General features: G+C 43.1%; 1 protein-coding gene across 4 annotated transcripts; it reads left to right on the forward strand.

The window, feature by feature from the left end:
• On the forward strand, positions 1-26,946 carry EIF4E2 (eukaryotic translation initiation factor 4E family member 2). Of its 4 annotated transcripts, none has more exons than XM_078880151.1 (8): positions 1-219; positions 3,120-3,219; positions 5,796-5,954; positions 7,209-7,313; positions 11,520-11,672; positions 12,472-12,608; positions 20,704-20,742; positions 25,511-26,946. In XM_078880151.1, exons 1-8 carry the CDS (start codon positions 200-202, stop codon positions 25,569-25,571), a joined length of 774 nt encoding a protein of 257 aa, XP_078736277.1. In that variant the 5' UTR covers positions 1-199; the 3' UTR covers positions 25,572-26,946. The 4 variants fall into 4 exon arrangements, with proteins under 4 accessions (XP_078736277.1, XP_078736278.1, XP_078736279.1 ...); XM_078880152.1 differs by having other exon boundaries at positions 5,820-5,954; XM_078880153.1 differs by lacking the exons at positions 20,704-20,742; positions 25,511-26,946 and adding an exon at positions 12,927-14,277.

A 26,946-nucleotide genomic window follows, 5' to 3' on the forward strand; every position in this document is an offset into this window, starting at 1 on the left:
GCTCCGCGCATGCGCAGTTGAGAGTTTGACAAGAGAAACGCGGAGTTGTTTTGAGGCTTTGCGGGCCGAGGCCGCGGCTGGTTTTATATAATAAGGAACGTTTTACACATAGAATTAAGATAACAACGAAGTCTATCGCGTATTTATTTTTGTATGTTTGTACATTTGTACTAATACCATTTGTTGCTGTGTAGAAGACATGAACAACAAGTTTGACGCGTGAGTTGATAGTCGTGGCGGCGTCAAAGGCGCTCGGCCTAGTCGTGGCTTCGATGCGGTTTAATGTTAGGCGTTTAATTATTTAAACCTTTAAAGTTGTTAAAACGTCAGAAATTAAACTTCCCATTTCTCGTAAAGGCCTTCTTACGCGAACTATAGCTTTGGAATTACATTGCTCCAGGGAGAGGCTAACTTTGCCCGTGTGAGTGAGTACATTGGTTGACATGTGCTCCAAAGCCCGTCTAACATTTATCATTCTATCCAACGAGTCTAACCAAATGATCATGTATCTAATGTGTGTAGTTACACAGTGTCCTAGCTCCACGTGCCTTGTGATTGACGCGTGTTTTGACCGACTAACATTCTACTGTATTACTCCCACGTTGCGTATTTGAATCATGTCTATTAGTGTACAGTAACCGTCTATGACCAATAGACCCGAATGCGTCTCTTGATCTCGTAAGCTCAGCAACCTTGAGCCTGGATTAATGCCTTGTATGATCGACTTACCCCAGGGCACGGCTTCATTGTGGGTGGCACAATTCATTATTGTAACCGCGCGATTGTTAACCACCTACCACCCCGCTTAATTCACCAAAACTCACCTACCAGGGTGGTGAAATATGGTTAAATAATCCTATCCCCGTCACCCAGAAATCGATTTACGAAGTGCTACACGACGTGGCCATGAAACCCGTAAATATAAAACCGGCTGCGATGGTTCCGGTATGTACAACCTGTTTTACCTGAGAAATACAAGGTTACTCTTAAATTTCGATTTAAAGCTTTCGTGACTGCAGGGATTCATCTTCTTGGTTCTTTTGGTAAAGTCACGTAGAAGGGAAATAATAAAATAAAAAAAATAAAACATTGTAAAATAAATGTACTGTTTGATTATGTTTTACTTTTATTATTTTATTATTTTCCTTCTACGTGACTTACCGAAAGAACCAAGAAGAAGGTTACTCTTGTGTTTGGTTGGTTGTCCTTCACCACCACCCCACTCTTCCCGTACCTCCGCTTAACACGTTTGGCTACGTACGACGCGAAATAATTTAAACATACAGTATATACATACAGACACCAAAAGTAGAGTTTATGTTCAGAGGTTTAAGTACAGATATGAGTACAGTAGTGCAATTGCAAGCCACGTCAACATCCAGTTTTTTTTTTATAATCCACCACCGTATGAGGTCCCACCCAACACCCAGGGGGCATTGGACCATATTTGGCCGTACTTCACCATGCTGGTCAGTAAGTGTTGTTGAAGGGAGGTGTGGGGGGTGGCTAGGTTTAAATACCCACACCGCCTATTATTACACCTGTTCTGTGCGCATGGTGGTCGGTCTATCTTAAGCACTTGTCATGCTGCGTCCGTTCCAGCGTCTGAGATCTTGGGAGAACGATCGCTTGCATCCTTGGTGATTTGTTAATCGTCTATGTGTGGACACTACGATTGCAGGCAGTACAGCAGCATGCATTGTTGTACTGTGATTCTATGCTCCCACCAACCTGCACTGACCACCGTGGGGAAGCCATGGGTAAATAACCTGCCATGACCCGCATTGACTTAAGGAGGCCCTCATCCAAACAGTGCGTTGACAAAAGGTCTGTGAGCACGTGAACACTGCAACATGCACAGTTTGTAAGTCAATATTTGGCCAATTTCAAAAACATCTTTTGTAGGATCCTGAACCGCCGTGTCAGGCCAAGCGTCTAAATTGTCATCTTTCTCGGTGAGCTGTTTTAGAATTTACTCTGCAGAAGGTTTTCAAACACCCTCGGCAAATTCTAGATTTGAAGCTTTAGTGTGACTGCGAGGATTCATACTCTTAGGTTTTTTCGGTAAAGTCACGTCGGTAAAATAAAATTAATAATACAAATTTAAATAATAGAAATAAAATTATAAATAAAAATAATAGAAATAATAATAGAAATAAATTTATAAATATATCTATTTTTTTATTTATATTATTTATTTTTACCTACGTGACTTTACCGAAAAAACCTAAGAGTATGAACCCTCGGCAAAGATAATGTTTATTGCAAGTGTATTATAATTTCTCGTTATTTGAATTATCCTTCTTCCTGTGGTTGCTATTTTTACTCGAAGTTCATTTCCCAATTCTATTCTTGGATTGGTGTGCGTTGCGTTGCTTGGAGCGCTGCTTGACTTGCAGTCAGATGTTCGTGAGTTCAAATTGCATTCTGTGATTGACTCAACCCATCAGCTCTCAGGAGTCGAATATTACGAATGTTCCCTTTGATAAAAGTCGTCATTGATAAAACTGCCCCTGCCGTGCTACCCGGCATGGTGAGATCTTCATTCAGCAGTGGACTGGCAAAGTGTCGTATTTTTTAAAATCCTTTATATTAAGTTCACTTGCTTGCTTGCTTGTGCGCTTACGACCGTGCAAATCTTTCGGTCGTTTTTTAACCCACTTCCCGTGATCAAATCGAGCTGACATTTTGCACACATACTCGTTGTGCGTGACAATTAATTTTCGTGAATTTTTTTTTTCCAAATTTTTACACTTTTAGGAAAAAAAAAGATATTTAATTACCAATTGCTTAATGGTAGCAGGCAATCATCTGACCCATAGGTGGCAGCCATCTCAAGCCAGAGGACGAGAGGACTCTAGCCGCCACGCATATAAAGGATTTATAGTGAAACACTTTGTTTTTACGGGTTAATTTTTATGGAATGGGTTGTCACGTGAGGCATCAACATTCTTTCATGCTGTGCGGTTTGAACATTTTGTGTGATAAGGGCTCGATCATTACTCATTTCGAACGGGATTTTCATGTTTGAAAATTCGATAAGATAGTAACAACCCTGCTTAAACTATCAAATATCAATGCGATAGATATTGATTGTCTGTGTGTATTGTGTTTTTCAGGCTTAAAGATGATGATAGCGGAGACCATGATAACAATGAAGAAAATAGCACACAGAAAAACAGTGAAAAGGAAAAATCGCCAAATGCATCACGGCACAAAGTACGTGTTCTTCTACTTGACGTGTGGACGTGTTGTTATTCTTTACCATGGATGGTAAAACCTGTTCAACGATGGCTCTAAAACAGAAGTGGTGGGGTTAATTCACCTGCTAAATTTAGCTCACGAGTGCTGCTTCAGGATGGAGGTGGTACCGTGGCTTGTAAGTGTTGTGAAAATTCAATGCTGTTGCATTTTTTTTACTTTTGAACAGCTGTTTTGGGACTGAACCATAATGCAGTCCTGGGAATGGACTCTTAATGATTTAGCAGGATTGTATCGCTTTAAAACAGTGGAGAAGTAAGATAGAGTGTTTAAAGGGACATCTTTTTTTGAGGCACGAGAGATGTCTTTGTTAGTGTAGGAGTAGCTACACTTGAGCAAGATAACAAACAATTGGCACTTCAACATAGGTACATGTAGAGGAATTGAGGTATTTTATGCCAGGGCAGAGAAAGAAAAACAAGAATTTGGCAAGGAAATGTTCTAGAGGTAAGACGGAGCAGTAATGGGTGGGACTGATGGAAGATATGGTACACAACTTAGATGGTATGATAGAACATTATGGGAAAGGAGTGTAGATTTTAATGATCAAGAGGAGGTTGTGTGTGATGGGTGGCACGCATGTACGGGTACGAGCAGAGCAGGTTATCGAGACCAACAATGGAACGGCACCCATTGATCTGTGACTAAGAGAATGACAAAAACCCAGGTGGTCTTGTTGATCCTGTAAATTGTGGTCCTTGGACTTTGGATGCCAGCTGTGGCAGCAACATGAAAAGGAACAACACGTGTGGTGGCAGATGGTGATAGTTGTGATGATCTACCTATACCATGCACACGACCATTACAAATTTTCTCGGACAAAAAAAAAGGTGTCAGTTTTGTTGCCAGATAAAAGGGTAAGAACCCAATTATCATATTTTTTACTGGCAAATGAGGTACCAATGGTGTCTCGGACAAGTTTGTCAACTCGTAGTCACTGCAGCTGCCAGTCGGCTTGAAAATGTTTTTTTGACATTCAGAATGATTGCCAGTGCTGTGTGCCACTGCTCAGTTGTGGGGGAAAAGTTGTTAATGACTTTTTAAAGTCAACGTTCAATAAAACTTAATGTTGGTTTAAGAGTAAGGGTTTCGCAAGTTGCTCCCCTCATGATTCAATACATTTTTGTGATTCAATTAAAACATAAATTACTACGTTTTAATAATTTGGTAGGGGCTGGAAGGGTCACGTGAACAAATTTTACATGCATTTATATACAGATTGTGAAGCATCGATTCTAACACACATTGATTGAATGCACGTATTGTGAGCACAATATTCACTATGAATTGATTTGTCATTTCTTACTTTCCAAGAATGTTATAGCCCATCAAACCATTTTGAGAAATATTATATGCAAGTATACAATTGTGTGTAAATACAACTTAAGCTTACCATTTATGCCACCTTAAAATCAAATAAAGTCTGACCCAAGGGCCACTTGAGTGTAAAGGCATTCGTTTTTGGGCCTAATTGATTGCTGCTCTTAATATGATTATAAAAATACAAGTGTGCCTCTGCATATTTTTTACATTATTTTTGTAAAATGAGCACAACTCTATCGGAAGTTAGCCATCGTTGGTATATGCAGAAAGTGGCCCCTGCCATCAGAATGTGGATTATGGTGCTACCTGTATACATTGTTGCCATGATTGTGAATGAGTGAAATGGCCAGAATCAAGATGTGGCTATGCAATGACAACATAAATGACTGACCATGAGCTGCTTAAACATTTTTCAATATTGGTCAAGTTGAGGGATAAATTTTGGGTAATGGGTTAGTTGGCATTAATCATTATTCTTTATAGAGATAAGGATAGTGCATGCTTATTCATTTCAAAATCTTTAATAAATGTCGCGGGAGTAATTGCAATATATTGGCAGTCCTGAACGAGTGGTATAAATTCCTAATTCTTGTGGCTAGGACCAATCTCTTCGTAAGACAGCCACAATTGATATCCAACAAAATGGTACTAATTTTTTTGACTATGGAGGAATCCTATGTTGAGACTATACCAGCCTGGATTTGAACTTAGAGCCTTCTGCTTGTGGGTCAAGCACTCCTATTGCGCTCCCTTGCAGGCTCTTTATAGTTACCTGCATTAATTATTATTATGAAAATAAACATCCGAACAAAGTTGTTATTAGTTAAATGGCAGCACATCACGAGATTGATGTCGCATTCGTAAACACGCAGTTGTGTCCACGAATCTGACATGGCAATTGCAAGAGCATTGTCGCGTTTGTGAACACAAGGAAGCAAGGTCGCCTCTTCGTTGATAAACATCCCGCCGCCGAGTTGCAAGCTCGACGTCCGCGTGTCGCTGGCGATCGCGTTCGAGTTGAAGCCTCGACAAACGGGCCATTTCTGGTCCCGCGCGAGGCTGTGCTTTGCACCCCGTGGATTATAGGAAGAGTGAATCAAATAGGGGTGTAGATTGGAGGCGATTCACTCGTGTTAATGCGGGTCGCCGTGGTACAGACGTACGCCCGCTTGGCTGTGTTGGTGTGACGTTGCGTGTCCTCATGGGACCAGTTCGCGTGTGCCCGACTCCCGCAGATCACGGTGCCGGGGCCCGGGGAGCACCCGCTGCAGTACAACTACTCGCTGTGGTTTTCTCGGCGGACCCCCGGTCGGCAGGCCTCCACCCAGAACTACGAGCAGAACATCAAGCACATCGGCACCTTTGCTTCCGTGAGCCCGCGCACGTTTCTTTGCACCTACGCCCCCCCGCACCCGGTGTACCGGCAGAGCGCGTGTCGGTATAGTATCCGTCAGTCGGTTCGCTTTTGACGGCCGCGGTCTGTTTCATTGAGACACGGCGATCTCTGCATATGGGCTTGTCCCAAGTCTCATTGACAGTAGCAAGCGCAGATTCGTCAGTGATTTCACGTATCGAGTATCGGCGAGGATGACTACTAGCTCTCGCCACCAGCTCGGTTAGGGACGTCTGCCTGATCTGACGTTGCCGGTGATCTTCAGGGTTTTATATGATATCCGTGGAAAGCTTCATGGGGAATTATTCTTTGGTTCTTTTGGTAAAGTGACGTATAAAGATAAAAGAATAAATTAAATTAAATACTAGCATACGACGTTTCGATTGCAACACAAGCAATCATCATCAGGTATAAATTAAATAGAAACACAAATCTAGTATACTTAGAAATGTAATGTAATACAACAGAGAGTCGGATAACATAACAGTCAACACCCTATCTGGTTGATTACGTTCTTCCTGAGAATGCTAACATTTGAGAGAGAGATAAAACACGGAACCAGAAACATATAGACAGACATATAAGCAGACAGAGATACATAGAGAGAGCACAACATGGTGAAGCATGTTTTGTGGATTGTGAGTCTTCGACTTCTCCTTAACGAAGTCATTGTCCTTAAGCCCTGTAGGGTGCTTTACTGCCCTTGTGAATAAATCACAGCAGTCTAAAGCATAGTTTATTGGCCGTGTGTCTGGCAAACAATCATGACTACTTAAGATTTCGGTGAACGGTGATGCCTGTGTGGTACAGAGGTCGGAGTACTGAACTCTCACCTCCTGAGGTCCCGGTTCTCAAGTGTAGGGAGTTGATCGCATTAGCCTGGTCACCAAAGACTACACAAAACAACCCATTGTGTTTTAAAAGTGTGTATTTTTTTCATTATATATTTCTGTGCTGAGAATGTAAAAAAAAAATCACAGTTGTGGTGTAATGAGGATAATGAGATCTGATTTAAATGGCTTGAGTATTAGTTCTTCGAATGCGTCTTTGGCGATTTTCTTTGACACAGGGTGTCGTAACACTGCCCACTGCAAGAGTTCACATCATTCCAAATTGAGGGCTGTGTCATTACGTCTGCATTAACGCTGCCCAATGCATCGGTGTGACGACGGCGAGACAGCGTTTGTTATGTCCGTGCCGTTTGTGTTTGTGTCTGCGTGCGTATGCGCAGGTGGAGATGTTCTGGAGGTTTTACAGCCACATCGTGCGTCCCAGTGACCTGACAGGGCACAGCGATTTCCATCTGTTCAAAGAGGGCATCAAGCCAATGTGGGAGGTGTGCGAGGGAACCTTAATTTTTTACCTTTCTATGTGTGCTTGCAAAATGCCACCAGGTGTGGTGTCAGCATGTACGGTATACTCTAGATTATCCGCGCTAATGACGGGGAAAACGGCCGCGGATAATTCAAAATTGCGGATAGTCCAAAAATATTCATAATGAAGGTTTTTGGGTTAGATCGTGTTATTTAGAAATGTGTCGCAACCCTCCACCACCCGACACGGCCAATCAGTAAAAAAAGTGTCAAGTTGACAAAAGACAAATAGTTCACTACTTTAGCCCACCGGTGTGTTGAGTGAATCCACAACATTTACAATTTTTTGAGTACGACGTTTCGCTGGTAATTACATCGGCATCATCGGGCAATTTGCCAGAATAGTGAAGCCCTCCACACATTTTTTTTACTGATTGGCCGTGTCGGGTGGTGGAGGGTTGCGACAAATTTATAAATAACGCGATCTGACCCAAAAACCTTTATTATTAATAATATTGGTCGCGAAGGCTTACGTGTCAAAAAGTCCAAAATTATCCATTTTCCGCGAATCTTTATGCCAAAAACCACAAATATAGGTGTAAATTATGTTTTAAGTTAAGAAAATGCTGTTAATGAACAAAAAGCAGTAGTAAACAATGTATTGATCTTGTTTTATTACAAAAGTCCATACAAAAAGACACTTAAACGTGTTTGAAAAATCCTAAAAAGATTTCTGCTTCAATGCGTTATCGTCCCGTGCAGAAGTCTTGGCCCACTAAGTGTATAGCAGAGCCATGCCAATCAAAACCAATCTCCACTCACAGTTGTCAAGATATGCAACTACTGTACTGTAGGGGCGATCACTGAGAATTCAGATTAACCAGACCAAATATTTGTTCTAATGAATCACCTGACTTATAATAAACATTTCCAAGAATAACAATGTATAACTGTTTTTAGATTATTAATTTGGACTTAAGGGAAATATAAATTTGTTATTAACTTGTATAAAAAAAATCTCAGGTGAGTGGTTCATCCGCAAATCGGATAAACCGCACGCAGATATCTTCTTGGTTCTTTCGGTAAAGTCACGTAGAAGGGAAGTAATAAAATAATACAAATAAAACATAATAAAATAATTCTCATGACGTTTCGGCCACAACGCAAGCGTCGTGAGAATTATTTTATTATGTTTTATTTTTATTATTTTATTACTTCCCTTGTACGTGACTTTACCGAAAGAACCAAGAAGATGAATCCCTGCAGTCAAAAAAGCTTTAAATCGAAATTTAACCGCACGCAGATAATCGAGAGTCTACTATTTAATATACGTACCCTTAGAGGGTCAGTGTAGAGTGTTTGCAACTGTGTGTGTATGCACATGTCTACGTGTCAAGGTTTAAGGGTTTCCTCGATTCATAATACCGAATACGTACATGTAACAGCCTTTTTATCAGCCCGCTGCTGAGCGAGGGCCCCTCCCTCACACTGTGCGGGTCGTGGTTGCTATTTGACAAATACTTCGTGTTAGTCATTGGTGGTTCACAAAGGCAGGGAGGGCATAAGAACAGCATAGCAACAGGATTTGTTTCTGTACTGCTGATGTCCACTATGTGTAGCCCTGCGACACACTAACACCCACGGTGTCCTGGGTGCCGTGGTGGCGAGATGTTAATTACCTCGTCAGGGATACAGGAGGTCGTGGGTTCGATTTCGACCCCGACGCCTGTATATTTTGAGTTTGCGTGTTCTCCCCGTGGTCGCGTGGATTTTTCTCCGGGTCCTCCCATTTATCCCTCCACATGAAATATGCGTTTAAGAGTATTTGGCTGCTATATATTTCCACGTGATAAGCCACATCCGTTGGGCTTTGATTTGTGGCCAGATCGCTTCTGACAAAGAGCTATGTAGGTCAGTGAAACTTAGCTGGTAAAATTAAAAAGAGTTTAGTTTTAACACCTGCTGTAACGTGGTGGTTGCCCCTCCCTTCCAGGTGTTGTTCAGGCTAAACTCTGATCCGAGATCTGACGAGCTCGGGCACATTCTGGGTGGCTTGATCATGGGCGTCGGTTGGCATTGTGGGTCGCAAAGAGATTAGGGTCTTGAATTTTGTGATTTAAAAAAAGAAGTCACCGGATAAATGTACGTTCTAACCAGTTGGGGAACCCATTCAGTTGCAAGCGTCTTTTGCAAGCGAGACCTCGAGTGGAATTGCAAATGAAATTTAAGAATACATAAAAAATACATCAGAAGAGAAAACAAAAAATGAAAAAGGCGTTTAATTAAATTAAATAGCTCATGTAAGTGCAAGTACCTCATCTAAACAATATGCAGAAAATATGTTCAAAATGTGTTAATTCAATTGTAATGACAACAATTTGAAGTAATGGAATTGTACTACATTTGGAGTAGCCTGCATTAACAGTTATACTCAAAATAACCACAATTTACATAGCATCTAAATGCAATAGCGTTTCAAGACACTCACAAAAATAACATTCGGGTAGATGGGGGTGTGGGTTCGGGCGGTCAGGTAATCGGGCAATCGCGCGAGACGAGAGGGGAGAGCAAAACCGAGGCACAGACAACAGTCCAGGACGAAGCAACCAAGTCCCGGCACCAGCAAAGAGCAACAGCTGCTGCAGCATCCAGTGGAGCACCAATAGGATCAGAATCGGAATATTTATCCCGCAGGAATCCGATTGAGCGATACAGCTCTTTTTTTTTTTACACAGATGTCCAGTAGTTGGGTCACGGGGTAAGAACGTCACAACAGCAAACGATACAAAAACACGATAGGAGTGAAAAGTACAAGAAAGGTAAACAAATCGCCCAAACGCATGCAACTAAACCAGTGGTTCTTAACCTGGGTTCGATCGAACCCCAGGGGTTCGGTGAGTCAGTCTCAGAGGTTCGGCGGAGATTAAGACACACACCCGACTCATGATTGTGCACCAGTAAAACATATACCTATGTTTTTAATTTAAAAAAATCATATTTTATTTTTACAATTAAGAAGGGTTCGGTGAATGCGCATATGAACTGGTGGGGTTCGGTACCTCCAAAAAGGTTAAGAACCACTGAACTAAACCATCCCCATCCTCCCAGGCAAAGCCCACTGAGGAGTTAACTTATTTTTCAAAAGCGACCTGACCATGAATGATAGCTCAATGAAGTGGCTTATCATTTGTACATTTATACCAGCAATAAATAGTCTAAACGCATGTTTATAAACCGTGCAGGGTGGTCAATGTATAGATACCGCATGGAAATGATTGGAAGAATATTTAAAATCAAAGACGATTGCGTTTGAGGGCCAGGTGAGGCTCATTGTTCTTGTGATACAGGTCAAAGGGTGTTTTTGTGTGTTCAGGAAGCATCTCCCTCTGGAGTAACTCATTGTCTTTGAAATAGGGAGCACACTCGGATCATTCATCAGTTACAAGGCAAACCACTCAAAAGTTACACGTAGAGGAGATACATTCTCTACAACACGAATTATAATTTTGTATTATGAGTTGAGAATGGCAATCCTGTACATGAAACACTCCAGCAGGGGGCAGTACGACAAGCAAGATTACAGACCCGGTTGTCCATCGTTTGGGTGTTTCGTATGGAATCATGTTTTCTAAGAAATTTGCCAAACTTTTTAGCAGTGCCCCCCTTGATTGAGCCTTAAGTATTCCTCGAGGTTTTTCTCAAAGACCTCATTCATTTTGGTGTGCTTCTGCGGCCGTCTGGAACGCTCCTATAACGAAGCCACTTTTACATCCACATTGAAAACTAATTTCTTTAGAACTGCTTTTTGTGTTTAGTTTGTTGTCCTTCCCCCACACTTCCTTGGATTAATACGGTTGGCTATGTACGGTGCGAAAGAAATTCAACATACATACATGCATAATCTTGTTTGGCTGTTGGGGAGTGGTCGTGTACTGGTTAGTGGGGTGCGCTACGAACCCGGCGACCCGAGTTCGATTCTCGCTCACGGCCAACACCAGTGACGATTATCTAAACCGGTCCTTGACCTCCCTAAGGTCGACTCAGCCTCAATGAGTGCCTGGTGCGGTGTGTAAACATCGCCACTGGGAAGACAAAGGTGGCCGGGTGTGGTGCTGGCTGGCCACCCACCCCCTCGTGCGCTCGCTAACAGCACTTGCCCCAACAGTTTGTTGAAGGCTGCACGGGGGATGTTTATCTTTTAAATTTGTTATTTTTGTGACTTGAACTAGGACGATGCGAACAAGAGCGGGGGCAAGTGGATCGTGCGGTTACGGAAGGGGCTGGCGTCACGCTGCTGGGAAAACCTCATTCTGGCCATGCTGGGGGAGCAGTTCATGGTCGGCGAGGAGATCTGTGGTGCCGTCGTCTCCATACGATTCCAGGTCCACCCACCCCTCCTCCTCTACATTGATTTGCGCGACTGGACAGCGTGAAGCAAATTGGATGCACGTGAAATGACCCGTTTTCTGGTGTTTGAACCCGGCGTTTCAGAATTGCCGAATCATCGCTTACACAACACAGGCCCATTGAGTCGGCCAGACACTGCCGCTTTTTTTCCGCGGTGTTTAAAAGAGGCGCTTATTTATTACTTGTCTGCAATCGATGGGAACCGGCTGTGTCAGCCCAGGAACATCCCAGGGAAGAGTCTGGGGGACCGAATGAGATTGGTTTAGCCCAGGAAATCGGCAACCTTCGGTTCCGGAGTCACATGCGGTGGCTCTTTAAGAAACAAAACTGTAGTGCGGCTCCTGGGATTCGAAATCAACGACGCTTTTAATGTTGGTTGCCGACTCCTAACGATGGAAGTCCAGTTTACCATGGCCAGGGGTCAGCGACCTGCCATTCCATTACCACCGTCTCGTATTCGCATGCATTGCGGTTTTTATTGTGTGTTTTTACCGAATGAGAAAAAAATTACGTTGTTTTGCTCTCTGACCCCTGGTATAGCCACATCTGGCTGCTCGTGAGACCACAGGCACTTGGGCTCAGCCTGGTGCCAGCGCACAGAGAGCACACTTACCCACTGGCTCTGTAAAAATTATAAAATTGTTGCCTCCCAATGTTAGGCAGGCCTTGGGTACAGCTTTTTAATTGCACATTTAGCCAAAAGTGTATATGGTCAAAGGATCCTCTTTGCAGGACACTGACTGAATGCATTTTCGCCTTGGAATATCCCCGCAGGAGGACATTATTTCCATCTGGAACAAGACTGCGAGCGACCAGGGAACGACATCGCGAATACGAGACACTCTGAGACGCGTGCTGAACCTGCCTCCGAACACCATCATGGAGTACAAGACTCACACGGACAGCATAAAGTGAGTCCCCCGGATAGCGCCGCGCCGTGCAAGCCAGCGCGGTCGCAGTCGGTGGTTAAACGGGGCAGCTGCCGACGCAGCGGACGGGGGGGGGGGACCATTTTCAAAAGGGCGATGAAATCTGAGAGTCTCGACGGAGGCGTGTGGCGGGTTTGGCAAGCGGCAACGCAGTTAGCGGAATTTAATTTTGTCGCATGTGGTGGTGTCTTCTGCGGCACATGGCGTTCGCTTTCGTCGCTGCTTGAAACTCGCCGCATTCGCTGCCAAACTTATTGAAATAATTACTCTATGTTGCAAATTGGTTTTTATTCTGCCCAGATGCGAAGCCGAGCGTTGGAGTCATTTGGAAAATGTTTGGAGTCATTTGGAACGATGAAGCACTGCTGCTCCCTACAGAGAAACTGTTGGCTAAATTGTTTTTTTTTTATCCGTGTTGTGTAAATAAGTATCGTGTGATTGTTTTTTTTTCTCATCAAATCACGATACTATTATTACTAATGCGCTGTCACATTCGTACACTGAAACACAGTTTATCAACTTTGTTTGCCAATACTTCACATGAAACCTCAGTTGGTTACCGTTCTCTGTTCGGGCGAACACTATTCAAACATAGCACTCTGGTGCATCAGCACTGCCCCAGTGTTTTATATGTTAAAATGTGTAATTTGGCGTATGTTCCAACACTGGAACCAAAACATGAGCATTCAGAGATATTGAAACATTTATCCTTTTTGCTTTTTGAAATGTAAAATTGGATTTGTGACTTTCAAATGTATTTACTTAAATCAGTGCATAGGGTAATTAAATACAAATGCTGTTGTACCATTGGAATAAAGACGTTTTAATTGCTCAATGTGGATTATTTTTGTCGTTGCAAAATTGAATTAATAACGTACGTACGAGTATTTAATGCAATAGATAAGGGTCTGTGAGTAATGAGGGACGGTGGATGGACATGTGTGTTTCATCTCTGATGTCTTGTGTGTTGTTCACCGAGTTTCATCCTCCTGTTCAATTAAAATCTCACTCGCGCAAGACAGCTGGAGAGCTTTCTTGAAATGAGGAAGAGGCACATTGAGGAAGTGCTTATGCTTTCCTGTTGTGCTGCCATATTCAAGCCCTGATATTCAAACCCTGAAACTAAACTTTTTATTTTACCAAGTTCAAGTTCATTTATAAGGGTAAGGCCCCCACTGAGCTTTGTCGCACTTTTTCATAAGCGACCCGGCCACCACAAATGATAGCCCAATGAAATGGCTTATCCATTTATAGCAGCCAAATACTCAAAAGCGTGTTGTTTCTAAGTGTGGAGGGAAAAAAACCGGAGGACCCGGAGAAAAATCCACGCCACCACGGGGAGAGAGAATATGCAAACTCCAAATATACAGGCGTCAGGGAGCGGGATCCAACCCACGATTTGTTGTATGCCGGGCGAGGTCGTTAACATCTCGCCACCATGGCACAATACCTGGAACATGAAACAAGCGATTTAAAAGCAGTTAGTTGAAAATGTGTAAAGTCATGCACAGCTCATCCATTTGAATGAATCGTGCATTTTTCATATTTATTTAGCCCATGTGGCTGGCTGCGTTCCACGCATTTCTTTTTTGCCACCGTGGGCCTTAAACCCTCGGGCACTTTTAAGTGCCAGGCATTGCCTGGTTACGGGACTTGGTTGAAAGTCGCTGAAACGTTCTTCAGTGTGTGACGGGCAAAATTAGATTATTTTGTTGGAAGGATTAAGTGGCTTGCTGCTTTTGGTCATCAACCGCAGTGTGTGAATGTCACTTCAGGAATAGAGATCCCGCAGTGTGTGATAGGTGCACTCACCGCTGACACAAGTGTGACGGTTTGCGCCGTTTCGTTATTTTGCAAGTGCAGTTTCTGGGAATCAACCGTGCAGACAATATTGGCCGCGAAGCCGTATCATCGGCGTTTCTCAACAAACTGCATTCACCTGCCTGCACTTTGCGTTCAAGTGCGTCCTTGATTTTAGGCCTATCGCTTTGAACGCTTTCCAAGAGCTCGTTGTGCGTCTGTCGTGTTTGGCTTTGGATCCTCGTGCGCGTTGGGGGTGGTGGGTAGGTGGCGCTCCCCGCCATTGTGTCATACTCCCGCTTATTTTCTTTTCGCGTTGTGTTGAACACACGGCTTACATTTCTCCACCTTTTTCACACTGGGTTGCTCTTCGCGACTGCATCTGTTACCGTGTTGAATGGTGGCCTCAAATAGGCATCCCTGCGCTGCAATGCGGGGGAATGAATTATGGTACTCAAATGCAAGCTTCACAGTGGAAGATTGCTTATGATGATATTGTATATAATCTTTGTATTCCGGTTAAGGGGAATTTTTGAGTTTCAATAGAACCCTTAAAGGGAAACGCAACCCAAAAAACAAAGGGCTGTTCTCGTTACACACCACCTGGGCTGTGTGTCTCGGACTGCCTGAAACGAGCTTGAAGTTATCTACACTATGGGAACCTCATTTGCCAGTAAAAATATGATAATTGGTTCTTTACCCTTCTATCTGGCAACAAAACTGACACCTTTTTACAAGGAGTCATGTTTGCATAGACCGCAATACCTGCAGTCATAATACAAACAAAAGAACATAACTCTGATAATGTGCAAACATGACTCCTTGTAAAAAGGTGTCAGTTTTGTTGCCAGATAGAAGGGTAAAGAACCAATTATCGAGCTTGAAGTTGTAATGACAAAAGCTTTAAAATCACATGCATTAGTGATGTCACTGCGTTGGTATTGCAATAATTAATTTTAACCTCGTGGGACTTTGGTCAAATGTTGTACTTTCATAATGATGGCCATTAGGTTAACCAACACAGTTTAAAAGAACGATACATTGAGTTTGTGTGTGTGAGCAATATCACAGTAATATCATCAGTGCTGTAACAGCGACCATGATTGTGATTTTAAAAAAAAATCCTCCTTTACGAAACTTTAAATTTGTGTCGGACATTCCGGAACGCGCAGCCTTGGTTTGTGTACACAAGACCTCGAGCTGAATTTGTTTTTTTTTATGGATTTTTATCATCTTAGCCAGAAACATTATTTCTGCAGCTGTATGCTGCTGTTGCCAGCCGTGCTGAAACCCCCGTGTAACTGTGCACCCTCTCGCAGAGCCTGGGAAGACTTCCATGAGCTAGTCAACAACAGATGAGGCTTTGGGCCTTAAGCCTCACGCGTGGGGCCTCCTCCAGGTGCGAGCGAACGGGAAGTTCTCCTATTCATATTCTTAGGTTTTTTTTGGTAAAGTCACGTAGGTAAAAAATTAAAATTAATAAAAATAAAATAAAAATCACGACGTTTCGGAGGCAACACAAGCTTCCGTCTTGAGGTGGAACCGTCACAGCACGATAGCTGTATCAAGTGAGAGAAATTCCAAGAAAACAGTCCTTGTATATATACTGGTTGAGGGTGGGAGGAGCCAAGGTAGGCCCTGAATATTATTTTTAAATCCTTTATATTAAGTTCGCTTGCTTGCGCGCTTACGACCGTGCAAATCTTTCGGTCGTTTTTTAACCCACTTCCCGTGATCCAATCGAGCTGACATTTTGCACACAGACTCGTTGTGCGTGACAATTTATTTTCGTGAAATTTTTTTCCCAAAATTTTACACTTTTAGGAAAAAAAAATATATTTCATTACCAATTGCTTAATGGCGGCAGACAATCATCTGACCCATAGGTGGCAGCCTTCTCAAGCCAGAGGACGAGAGGACTCTAGCTGCCACGCATATAAAGGATTTATAGTGAAAAACTTTGTTTTTACGGGTTAATTTTTGTGAGGTTCGGTGCGGCTGAAGCACGCTGTTAGGAATGAGCCTTTGTTGTGTAAACTAGGTGTGGATGATGTAAAGGTGCGTGTAAAAGGGACTGAGCGTTTTTGTTGTGTAGAGATGATGCGGCTGAAATCGCTCGCTTTTTTGCACACCCTCTGCTGTGTCCCCCTCCTCCGCCGCGCCTGGCCTGGCCTATCGTGGCTTAATTGCTAAGCAACTAAAATCGCGGCAACCGAGCGGAGTTTCTGCGTTTCCGCATCGTGGGAAGGTGGAGCATTTTATTGTTACTCGCCTCGCTGCCTTTGGTTTTGAAAGTTTTTTTTAACGCTTTTCCAACTAAGATTCTCAAAGCATCCCCTGCATTTCCTTTGTCCGTCATTCCGTCCATCCGTTTATGACAGGGGGGAGGCTCTGCAACTCAGAAATAGAATCCCGTGTGAACCTACCTGCAGCGTAAAGTTGTTTTGTGCTGCTACTCAGGCCCTGTTGAACACTGGTGAAATTTGTTAAAAGCATTGGCCAAAACGTGGAGACACAAACCACGGGAAAAAAGTCCAATTGCAAAACATGCAGCAAACTCATTTTGATCCGACGGCTACCACCAGCTCCGAAGAGAAAACGCGTGTTAGAAAGCATCGCTTAATCCATGCACGTGCATGATTTATTCATAACTTGTGGCCTTTTTCTTTTGCTCAAACTTGGAGGGATTCTCAATGAGAGATGAAACTTGTGCTCCTTGCAAAAGATTGGATCGGGGGTCTCCAGCCAGTAGATTGCACGGGACAATGTTCAGGGCAGAGATCAACAAACTCTAGTTTTGGAGCCTCACTTCTGGTCCGCTTTATTTAGTTTTTCTTGCAATGAAAAACTAAACACAATTTCATTTATTTGTGGAAGTATGCCGTGCATATTTTCTGTACTTTAATGGGCACGGCAAGTATAAGGCCAAACCACAATGATCTTGATCTCGAATAAAAAGCTACCACTTATCTTTTCGCACCTCCAAATATTTGGCATCGATAGCGTTTGTGTTTGCTTCACTTCGCTAAACTTAATTGTAAAGCAACGTTCGTATGCCAAGTGCTCAACGCAGCGGCACTAATGAATGACGGTACATGCTGTTTGATACTGGTAGGAACCTCCTGGTTACACCAGCCCACAGGGGATTATTCTGTCCGTCCGTCCGTCGTGCATCCGAAAATGGGAGGGGTGGGGCTGGGTGGGGAGGGGCTGGGTGGGGAGGGGAGGGTGGGGCTGGGTGGGGAGGGGCTGGTCACCCCGTGGTGCCCTTATAAAACTCAACGTTTAACCTACTCACGCCGGCTTGTGCCCACCCTCACAGTCGGGCATATTTGCGGAATACACCACGCCGCCGTTGACCCTGGCCATTGACCGAGCAACCCAACGTTCCTACCAGCTCCCTCCGCAGGAATGTGTTTCACGATCTGGTGCTCATTTCGACTCGTTGCCGAGTGGTGTGGCCTCCTGGTGTTGGGGTACTGTGATATATGTGTGTGTTTTCACAATAGCTTCCTGTTTTAAGAGAGGTCTGTGATTGTATGGAATTTGTCACATCATATCATATCTTTCACCGCAACTGAAAATTATTTGAAATAAAAAATAATAACACTCGGCTTTAATTATGGTTGTGAGTTGGGTAATTTCTTTGGGAGAATGCATTCATTTAAATTCATCCTCTCAATTGTGTGGTTTTGCAGGTTTCATTCATGAAACAAACTTGGAGGTGCAGCAGACATGGGTCTCAGCTAGATTTTGACCGATTGTAATGAATTGCTTAATTTCTTTTAAATTATTTCAAAAATTAGAACTGCATCCTTATTTCTGTATTTCACATTTACACTGCATCTCGTGTTAAGGCATGTCATGTCCCAGAATGCAACTGTGACATGTGTGTGTGAGCTCGGTTTTGCATTGCTTGTTCCCATGACTTTATTTTATTGAGTGTGCATCGCACGCCCCGTCATGTATTACGGTGGCGTCCGCTTTGATCTGTGTTATCGCATTGCGTCGTTTATGTCAACGCTTTATAACACATGCTTTGTCGCGTTTACACATTAGCTCTGTCCGTCTGCCTGTCCATTCTTAGCGGGAGGCAATAACTTGCTTAAAGTTGATCCAGTGAGAAAGAAAGAGTAGGATACATTTGCATTACTAGCAGCAGGGAATTTACCCTTCTATTAAAAACAGGCCAAGTTGAAAAAAGTTGTTGGCCCAAAAATTTGGGACACACAGACCAGATCAATAAGGACTATTTAAATATAGTCGACTTGACTCTCTGCGTGCGGTTTATCCGATCGGCTGATTAACCGCGCACCTTAGATTTTGACGTAAATTAATAATAACTCATGGATTTCCCCTTAAGCCCAAATAAATAATCTGAAAATAGTTATACATTGTTATTCATGGACATAGTAATAGGTTTTTACCCTTTCAACTGGTACAAAAAACTGACACCTTTATACAAGGCATCATGTTTGCAATAACCACAACACAAGCAGTCAAAATGCAAACAAAAAGAAACAACTCTGATAATGATAATGTATGCACTGTCCTTGAAGTTGATTGGTCCACACCCGAGACAGCTTTTCTTAGAGCCTAGTCTCCATTGGTGTTGGACCAGATGACGCCAAAAGGAGGTCTCAGTGATTCATGGACATGTTTATTACAAGTGACGTGTTTAAACTGAACAAATATGTTGCTCCGGTTAATCTGAAATCCACGTGATCGCTGCTACAGTACAGTAGTTGCCATATCTTTACAACAGTGGGCAGTGGGTGGCAGAGTTTTATTGATGTTGATTGGTGTGGCTCTGCTGTCCACTTAGTGGGCCCGAGTCTTCAGCGCGGGCAAATGTGGTTTTTGGCAAAGGGATCTGTGGAAAATGCATATTTTTGTATTATCTGCGATTTTGAATTATCCGCGGCCGTCCACCCCATCATTAGCGCGGATAATCGAGAGTACTGTACAGTAAAACCTTGGATTGCGAGCATTATTCGTTCCGGAAACGTGCTTGTCATCCAAAGCACTCGTATATCAAAGCACTCGTATATCAGTTGTGATCACGTGACGCTCGGCAGACAAAGCGTGTACACATACTACTCGTATTGCAAGACCTCGCTCGTTTATCAAATTAATATTTATTTTAAAATTTAGCTCATCTTGCAAAACACTCGCAGACCAAGTTACTCGCAATCCAAGGTTTTACTGTATATATATATTTGTGTGTTTTCCATAACAGCCACCGTCTACTTACATCCTGCTAGTTACAAACTCGTGACGACGGGACACGTGGTGGAAAGTGTCAAATAATCTATGTGCACACGTGACTTTTCCGAACTAATTTTAGAGTTCTGACCTGCTTGATGAAACAGTTTTAGCTCTGGCTGCTTCATTCGTTCAGTGAAGGAGTTTTTGCTGTGACGTCTGTAAAGCAACGTGGAAGGTTTTCTCTGGAATGGTTAAACATTTCCCGCGCGGCGCCACATTAACAATTTACAACCATGCTCTCTCCGCCACTTTAGACAGGTGTTTTTTCTTTTTGCCGCGCTAAATTTCCTGTAAATAGGCACCGGACGATCGAGATATGTGGCTGCCGTTTGTCGCCTGTGATGTTTCTGTGTGATTTTGTTGAAATTGCCCGTATTCAACAGAGTGCTCGAATAAAACGGGATAGCTTTAACCGCAAATAATACTGTGGGTGTTTAACATCAGCCGTACATTTCTCTTGCATGGCTTGACATTAGCCAATTTAAATATTTATTTTTTGCAATCCCCCCCCTGGTTGTTTAATGGAGACTTACCTTTGATTTTTTGGCATTTCATATTGGTTTTTAACAATTCTGATCACACTGGCATGGATTGGCTGTGCTAATGCCTTACCGTAATGAAGACACTAAAACCATGCAATGTATGCCGATAATATTACATTACGACCGAAGGGGGTGGTATGGTACATCAATATAATCTAATTATATTGCTTGCGGTGCTTGGATCGATTGGCATGCGTTAAGAATCCATTTTTCGATTGATATATTTTGTATTTAATGTCTTCTCAATCACCTCTTGCAGCCACGATGGGCGCTACCATCCACCATAATGTTTAAAGAATAAATTCTTGAATCGAATCGTGACAAATCAACAAATCGCAGATGCCCGCTGAATCATTCCACACCCTGTACACGCCAGCGTTCAGTACCGCAAGTGTCGTCGATGGAACATTTCTAAGCCGTAACATTCCTGCTGACCGATGGTGACCGACTGCATTCATGTGTTGCAGGGACAACTCAAGTTTTCGCAATACGGAGGTGTTCCGCAGGTGAAATCCCATCGTGCGAAATTCCTCATCCACCCTCCTTTCCTAGACCTCACCGTTGGCGCGTTCCTACCGGCGAGGGTGGGCCAGGGCGGTCCCACGAAATGCTGCCCTCTCCGTTGTCTGCAGAGCCTCTGCGTCCTTGCGGGAAATGCCCTCTGGTTGTCCCGATCGGTTTCACAAGCATGCCCTCTCCCCGGGGTGGCTTGCATCAGCCAGCATCAGTTTCTGAACAGCTCTGTACGTGTAAATTATGCCTTTTGTCGTGTCCCCGTAATCATGACACGGCTTTCGAAATGCGGAGCAGCGGTCTCTTAATAACGGGCGCGTAGCGGTTCGCACGCCAGCTTCCTGCACGAATCAACGCTTTTTCAGGGCGTGTATCGGGGGGGCCCGCGGTTCTATTCAAGAATCGATTAATTTTTCGTCTCGTTTGTTCCGCCTCTGTTGCATTCTCATAAACTCCCATGAAAATGTAGCTAATTTGGATACATCAAGTAATTATCAATTGTTGCACTCACGATTCGGCGCGCGAATGACGAGCGTAAGGACTGATTTTGACCGATGAGTGAATCGTTACATGCGTAGAAATTCGATTCTTTAATTTCTCCGCATTCGCCTGCCTACCGTGCGCACGACGAGCATTGACAACTCCTCGTCAATTGGCGCCTTGCCGTGTGGCTCATTCAGAAGTTACAAACAGGAGGTTGCCAGGCGCTTTTCACAATAAAAAACAAATATTTGTCACTGAAGTGGCAGATACGTGAGCGGGGCATTTGTTGCAGAATTTGCAACACAGAAGACTACACGGAGAGAATGATGTGGATTCGTCAAAGAAACTCGAGAAAAGGCATCGAGAGAGTTGCGAAAACCAAGTGCCGATAATGCCAAAAAACCCACCTCTCCTAATCAATGCCACTATTTTTTAACGACCCTGTTTTTCCCCCCGCCCCCCTCCCCTTTATGAAGCGTCGCACACCCTGGGTTTTGCTCGTGAAACCGATGTCCCTCCCCCCCTCCAACGGACGCATCTTAAGCCGCAGTTCCGCCCACCCTCAGAAGTTTGCTGTGCAATTCATCAGCATTGACGTGAAGCATTGGGTTATATTTTTTTTATTTACAAAAAATAATCGTTTTGAACTCCAGTGCTCCCTCCCCACTTTTGCGAATCGATGCAAAGGAGCCACCCCCCCTCGCTTGTGCCACAATTATTCGCGATGAAAACAAAATTATCGTGAAGGAAACTTTTTTTTGTGTGTTGCCCACGAGGAATCCGACCAGACAGACCTGGGGTAAAATCGTAAATCACGAAAAGAAACTCCAACATTGTTCGGTGAATTCAAGGCGACATTGTGGTGAATGACAATTACAATTGTAATTGAACCCAGGACTTAAGCAAACCCTTTGGATGATGGGTCACTCTTAATATAAAGGCTTGTATGGCATTACATACAGGGCTCTATATAGAATTGCACGTATGTGTGTATATATGTTCAGTTTGTATATATATGCAGTATTTGCATTGTGTAATATATGTGTAGTGTATATGAAGAGGCTCGCATATATATACTATATAGAACATGAAGGTCACAGTTTTAGAGAATGCGAATAATGTACGGACCCAATGTTTAGCTTATTGGAAACTCCGTTTTGTGTATTTTCATATGCGGGGCATGAAAATACACGGCTCATCGACATGTATATATATAGTAGATGTATGCATAGTTTTAGGAGTGGCTGGCAAATTTCACTTGATGAATGGAAACATTTGGCAAGTCCAAGATGTAAAGGTTAAATCCATCGGTACACACAAAAGGGCATTCTGGACATTTTAGTAGGCACGACCAAAAGACGCCAATTTGTGAATTGCTAAAATTGTCCTATATACATAGTAATACTAATAATATATCCATATGTCAAGCCACTGCTGAATGAAGGCATCCCCCATGCCATGTCGGTCATTGCTGTTTGACCTTGCGTCTCCACGCGGGTCAGCGCGGGTTCATGAAGTTGTGGGTGAGTGCCTCAGGACTGATATCACTCGGCATAGGGCGCCACGGTGGCTAGGAGATGTTAACTACCTCGCCTGGTATACAGGAGGTCGTGGGTTCGATCCCTACCCTGACGCCTGCTGCTGTATATTTGGAGTTTGCGTGTTCTCCCCGTGGTCGCGTTGATTTTTCTCCGAGTTCTTCGGTTTTTCCCTCCAAATTTAGAAACATGCGTCCGGGGGTATTTGGCTGCTGTAAAATCCCACGTGATAAGCTGTCATTTGTGGCCAGGTCGCTTCTAAAAAAAAAGAGCTATATAGCCAAGTGGGCCTTACCTGGCAAAAAAAAAAACTACAAAAAATGTTCTCCGCTTGGCAGCAACAGTTTTAGATTTGAAGCTTTCGTGACTGCAAGGATTCATACTCTTCGTTTTTTCGGTAAAGTCACGTAAGTAAAAAAAATGAAATTAATAAAAATAAAATAATAATAAAAATCACGACGTTTCAGAGGCAACACAAGGCTGTATCAAGCAAATCTGGCTGTGACGGTCCCACCTGATGACGGAGACTTGTGTTGCCTCCGAAACGTCGTGATTTTTATTATTTCATTTTTATTTCATTTTTTTTTTACCTACGTGACTTTACCGAAAAAACGAAGAGTATGTAGCAACAGTTTTGTTTATGGTATTTTCACGTAACCACGTGTTCCCAGAGGCAATGTCACACCTGGCTCCCATTTTTTGTTGTTGTTGCATTGGACACGAGCACAATCCGAGCAAATTTTCCCGCAGGTCATCGCGCTACGTTTACAAGTAATCATCAATGACAACAGTAGGTGTATAATAGCACGGGCCGGAACATTCCATCGCTTCGTACGTAGACGGGCGTTCAGGGTGGGCAGAATTCACGGTCGGTGCACCACCCCTCGTCTAGACCGCAGCACAAATGGGTCCAACATAGGTCGATCGGGCAAGTCTCGCGCGGCGGAGGGTAAAGGTGCTAATACTCTGGCCCATTCCAAGAAGTTTAGCCTCCTGAGAGGGGGGTCTCATTGTGGAGTCCCTTCTGCCAGCAGTGGCACGAGCAAGTCATTGCAGGGTGCACCTTGACCTTTTGTTACAGCATCTCGTAACAAAAAATATCACGAGTGACTCATTGCAACAGGTATAACAAAGACTACCTTTGCTTTCTTGCCGTCGCTGCTTCTGCTTGGTGTACATGTCTTTTTGTACACAGTGTGGCGCGTTTACTAGATTGTATTGCACTCCTCGGAGATGACGCTTTGGGTGACTGTTCGATCATTAGAAATCCTCGGGTTTTCATCTAAACGTAACAACCGTGGATGATTATTCCACCATCGGTGTCGGAAACATTTTTTAGAAATGCGGATTCGGAAGAGGTTCTTGAGCTCTGCGTGGTTCGTTCTTAACAATTACGGGACGCGACGCTGAATGCGCTCGTATGTTCACATTTGGTTGGGTTTTGATTGTATATTTTTGCAGTGGCTAAATTACCTTTTGTCTCTGGGCAGTCTTTCTCTGAATTTCATTTTGGTGGGGAGCCAAAGGTAATGTTTAAACGGAGAACCCACCGTTGCCCCCCCCCCTCAATATTATCTAATCTTTTTTGCTCGCGCAGTGTTTACCCATGACGTGTACGTGCTGCAACAGAAGTGTCTGCTATCTGAAATACTCGGCTGCTATCGCCCGTACCGTACAACTTTTTGGGCGATAGATAAGTCCAACACGATGACCGTCGGCACGTTGCGATTCAATATTTGAAATACCCCAAGCATTGAAATGCGGTGCACCGCGCTTTGTCGCAAATTTGACTCATTGTACATAGAGGTACAAATGGATACGTGAAAAGGTCGGATTTGTGTTTGTCTACAGATAACGACAGTTGCACCGTGCATAAATACTTGCACGGTGGTGTTGGGCAGGTAATTGGTCAGGGAGAATATATGTGGAGGTAAGAGTTGCGACGTAGCAGATAGTGTCGCAATCGGCCCTCTGAAATATTGAAATAGGTAATGGCTATTCTGGTACGGACAGATGTGGATTGCAGGAGGGATCCAGCAAATTAGGGGTTTTCAGACATTGCTGTTCTCTTTGCAGGTATCCCTCTATTTACGAAAGGGATGCGTTCTTCAAAAAACAAACGCAAAACGAAATTGCGTCAATCAGAAATGGCTTTCCCATTATTTGAATTTGAAAAAGGGATGTGTTTCGGACAGTCATTCCAGCTCTACTCCATGCCTAAACAAGTATAACCCGTAAAAACAAAGTTTTTCACTATAAATCCTTTATGTGCGTGGCGGCTGGAGTCCTCTCATCCTCTGGCTTGAGATGACTGCCACCTATGGGTCAGATGATTGTCCGGCAGCATTAAACAATTGGTAATTAAATATTTTTTAAAAAATTCCCTAAACAGTGTAAAATTTTGGAAACATTTTTTCACGAAAATGCATTGTCACGCACAACGAGTCTGTGTGCAAAATGTCAGCTCGATTGGATAACGGGAAGTGGGTTAAAAAACGACCGAAAGATTTGCACGGTCCTAAGCAAGCAAGCGAACTTAATATAAAGGATTAAAAAAAAAACATCCATCTATATCGCTTCTCACAACACAAAAACGACAATAAGTAAGGACACATTAAAGCGATTGAATAATAATGCATCTGAAAGCAAGATAATTCACCTTTTTCACGGAACTCGCTGAAAGATCTGCACGTTGAAATGACTGGCAAGGTGATGTGGAGGCGTTGCTCTTGCACTGCAGGGAGATCGTGACGCTGTCGCGGACGGACGACGCAGCCTCCCGGATGGTTCGTGTTTGGTGATCTCACAGCGCGTGCCGCGGTGAAATTTCTTCGACACGGAAAATTCGATTTCGCTCATCGAAAAGTGTCCGTAGTTTCGTCAGTTGCGCGAACGCGAGATTTCGTAATTCGCGGGATGCCTGTACCTGTGTTGAACATTATAAGAGGATAAGGGGTATGGGGGGGGTTGCTGTTAAACTTAAGCCACTGCAATCAAAGTTATGTCTTTAATGAATCAGCCACCACTTCCACGCAGGGCCCACATAGTTGGAAGAGATCAGGCCAGTACATCTAGACTCACGATATCTTAAAAAAATTTAAAATACTCAAGATGTTCGTCCTATATTAATACTGAAGGTGTATCAAATCGTAATTTCATGTAATGGGTTCATGAAATATCTGGCAGCCAAGTGGCGTCCACTAACATTCCCCGCAGTGTAAAACAAAATAAGCAATATTCTCGGTTCTTTCGGTAAAGTCATGTAGCAGGGAAATAATATTATAATATAATATTATTTCCCTGCTACGTATTATAATATAATATTATTTCCCTTCTACGTAATATTATAATATTACTTTACCGAAAGAACCAAGAATATGAATCCCTGCAGTCACGAAAGCTTTAAATCGAAAAATAAGCGATCTTGAATCGTGATCCTGATGGTGACTTTTCATCGTTTCACCAAGGGGTTGAATAGTTACACCTCTCATAAATAGAAACAACTACTTTAAAGCAATTCCAAAGTTGCCATGTCTCGTCATTTGAGTTGTTAAAATAATCTTCAACTGTTGTGTTTGAAACCAAGGAATTGATTTGTCATGGGGTTCATTTTGTAGTTGTGGTGTTTTTTTTGCAATTTCATTTTTTTTAAATGTGGGTAAGCGAGGGTTGGAAATAAAAAAAAGTGTTGACACCTCCGCTACGCTGATTGTAACAATGTATACATGTTTTCAAACAATGGTCAACAAGTATGCAGAGATCACGTCAGCCAAACGTTAGCTTTATTTTTAAATATATTCTGAAAGAAAAAAACAATTTTGCCTGCATTCCGGTCCACACATTTAATTGCTAATTCTCAAATCATCATAATCGGTTCTATGCAGCATCGTGAGTTCTATGCAGAAAGCTCATTACGCAAGACGTCTTAAGTTATGGTTGGCTTTTATTGAATAACATCCACAGTAATTTGGTTTCACAGATTTCTGTCTTTCGTTGGACATTGCCGTGAGGCCGGATCGCGGTGAAAAATTATTACATGCCGACCGAGCGCGCGGTATTTGAGTTGGAGGTTGTGGGAAAGCACTCGTGTTTGGCCATATCTCACCTTCGTCATTGCTTTTAATGGAAATAACATAGCACTTTTTACTTTTCATCGTAATAAAACGGAAGCCGGTA

The sequence above is a fragment of the Lampetra fluviatilis genome, chromosome 56 (genome assembly GCF_964198595.1).
Source record: "Lampetra fluviatilis chromosome 56, kcLamFluv1.1, whole genome shotgun sequence".
In the NCBI taxonomy this organism is placed as follows: Eukaryota; Metazoa; Chordata; class Hyperoartia; order Petromyzontiformes; family Petromyzontidae; genus Lampetra; species Lampetra fluviatilis.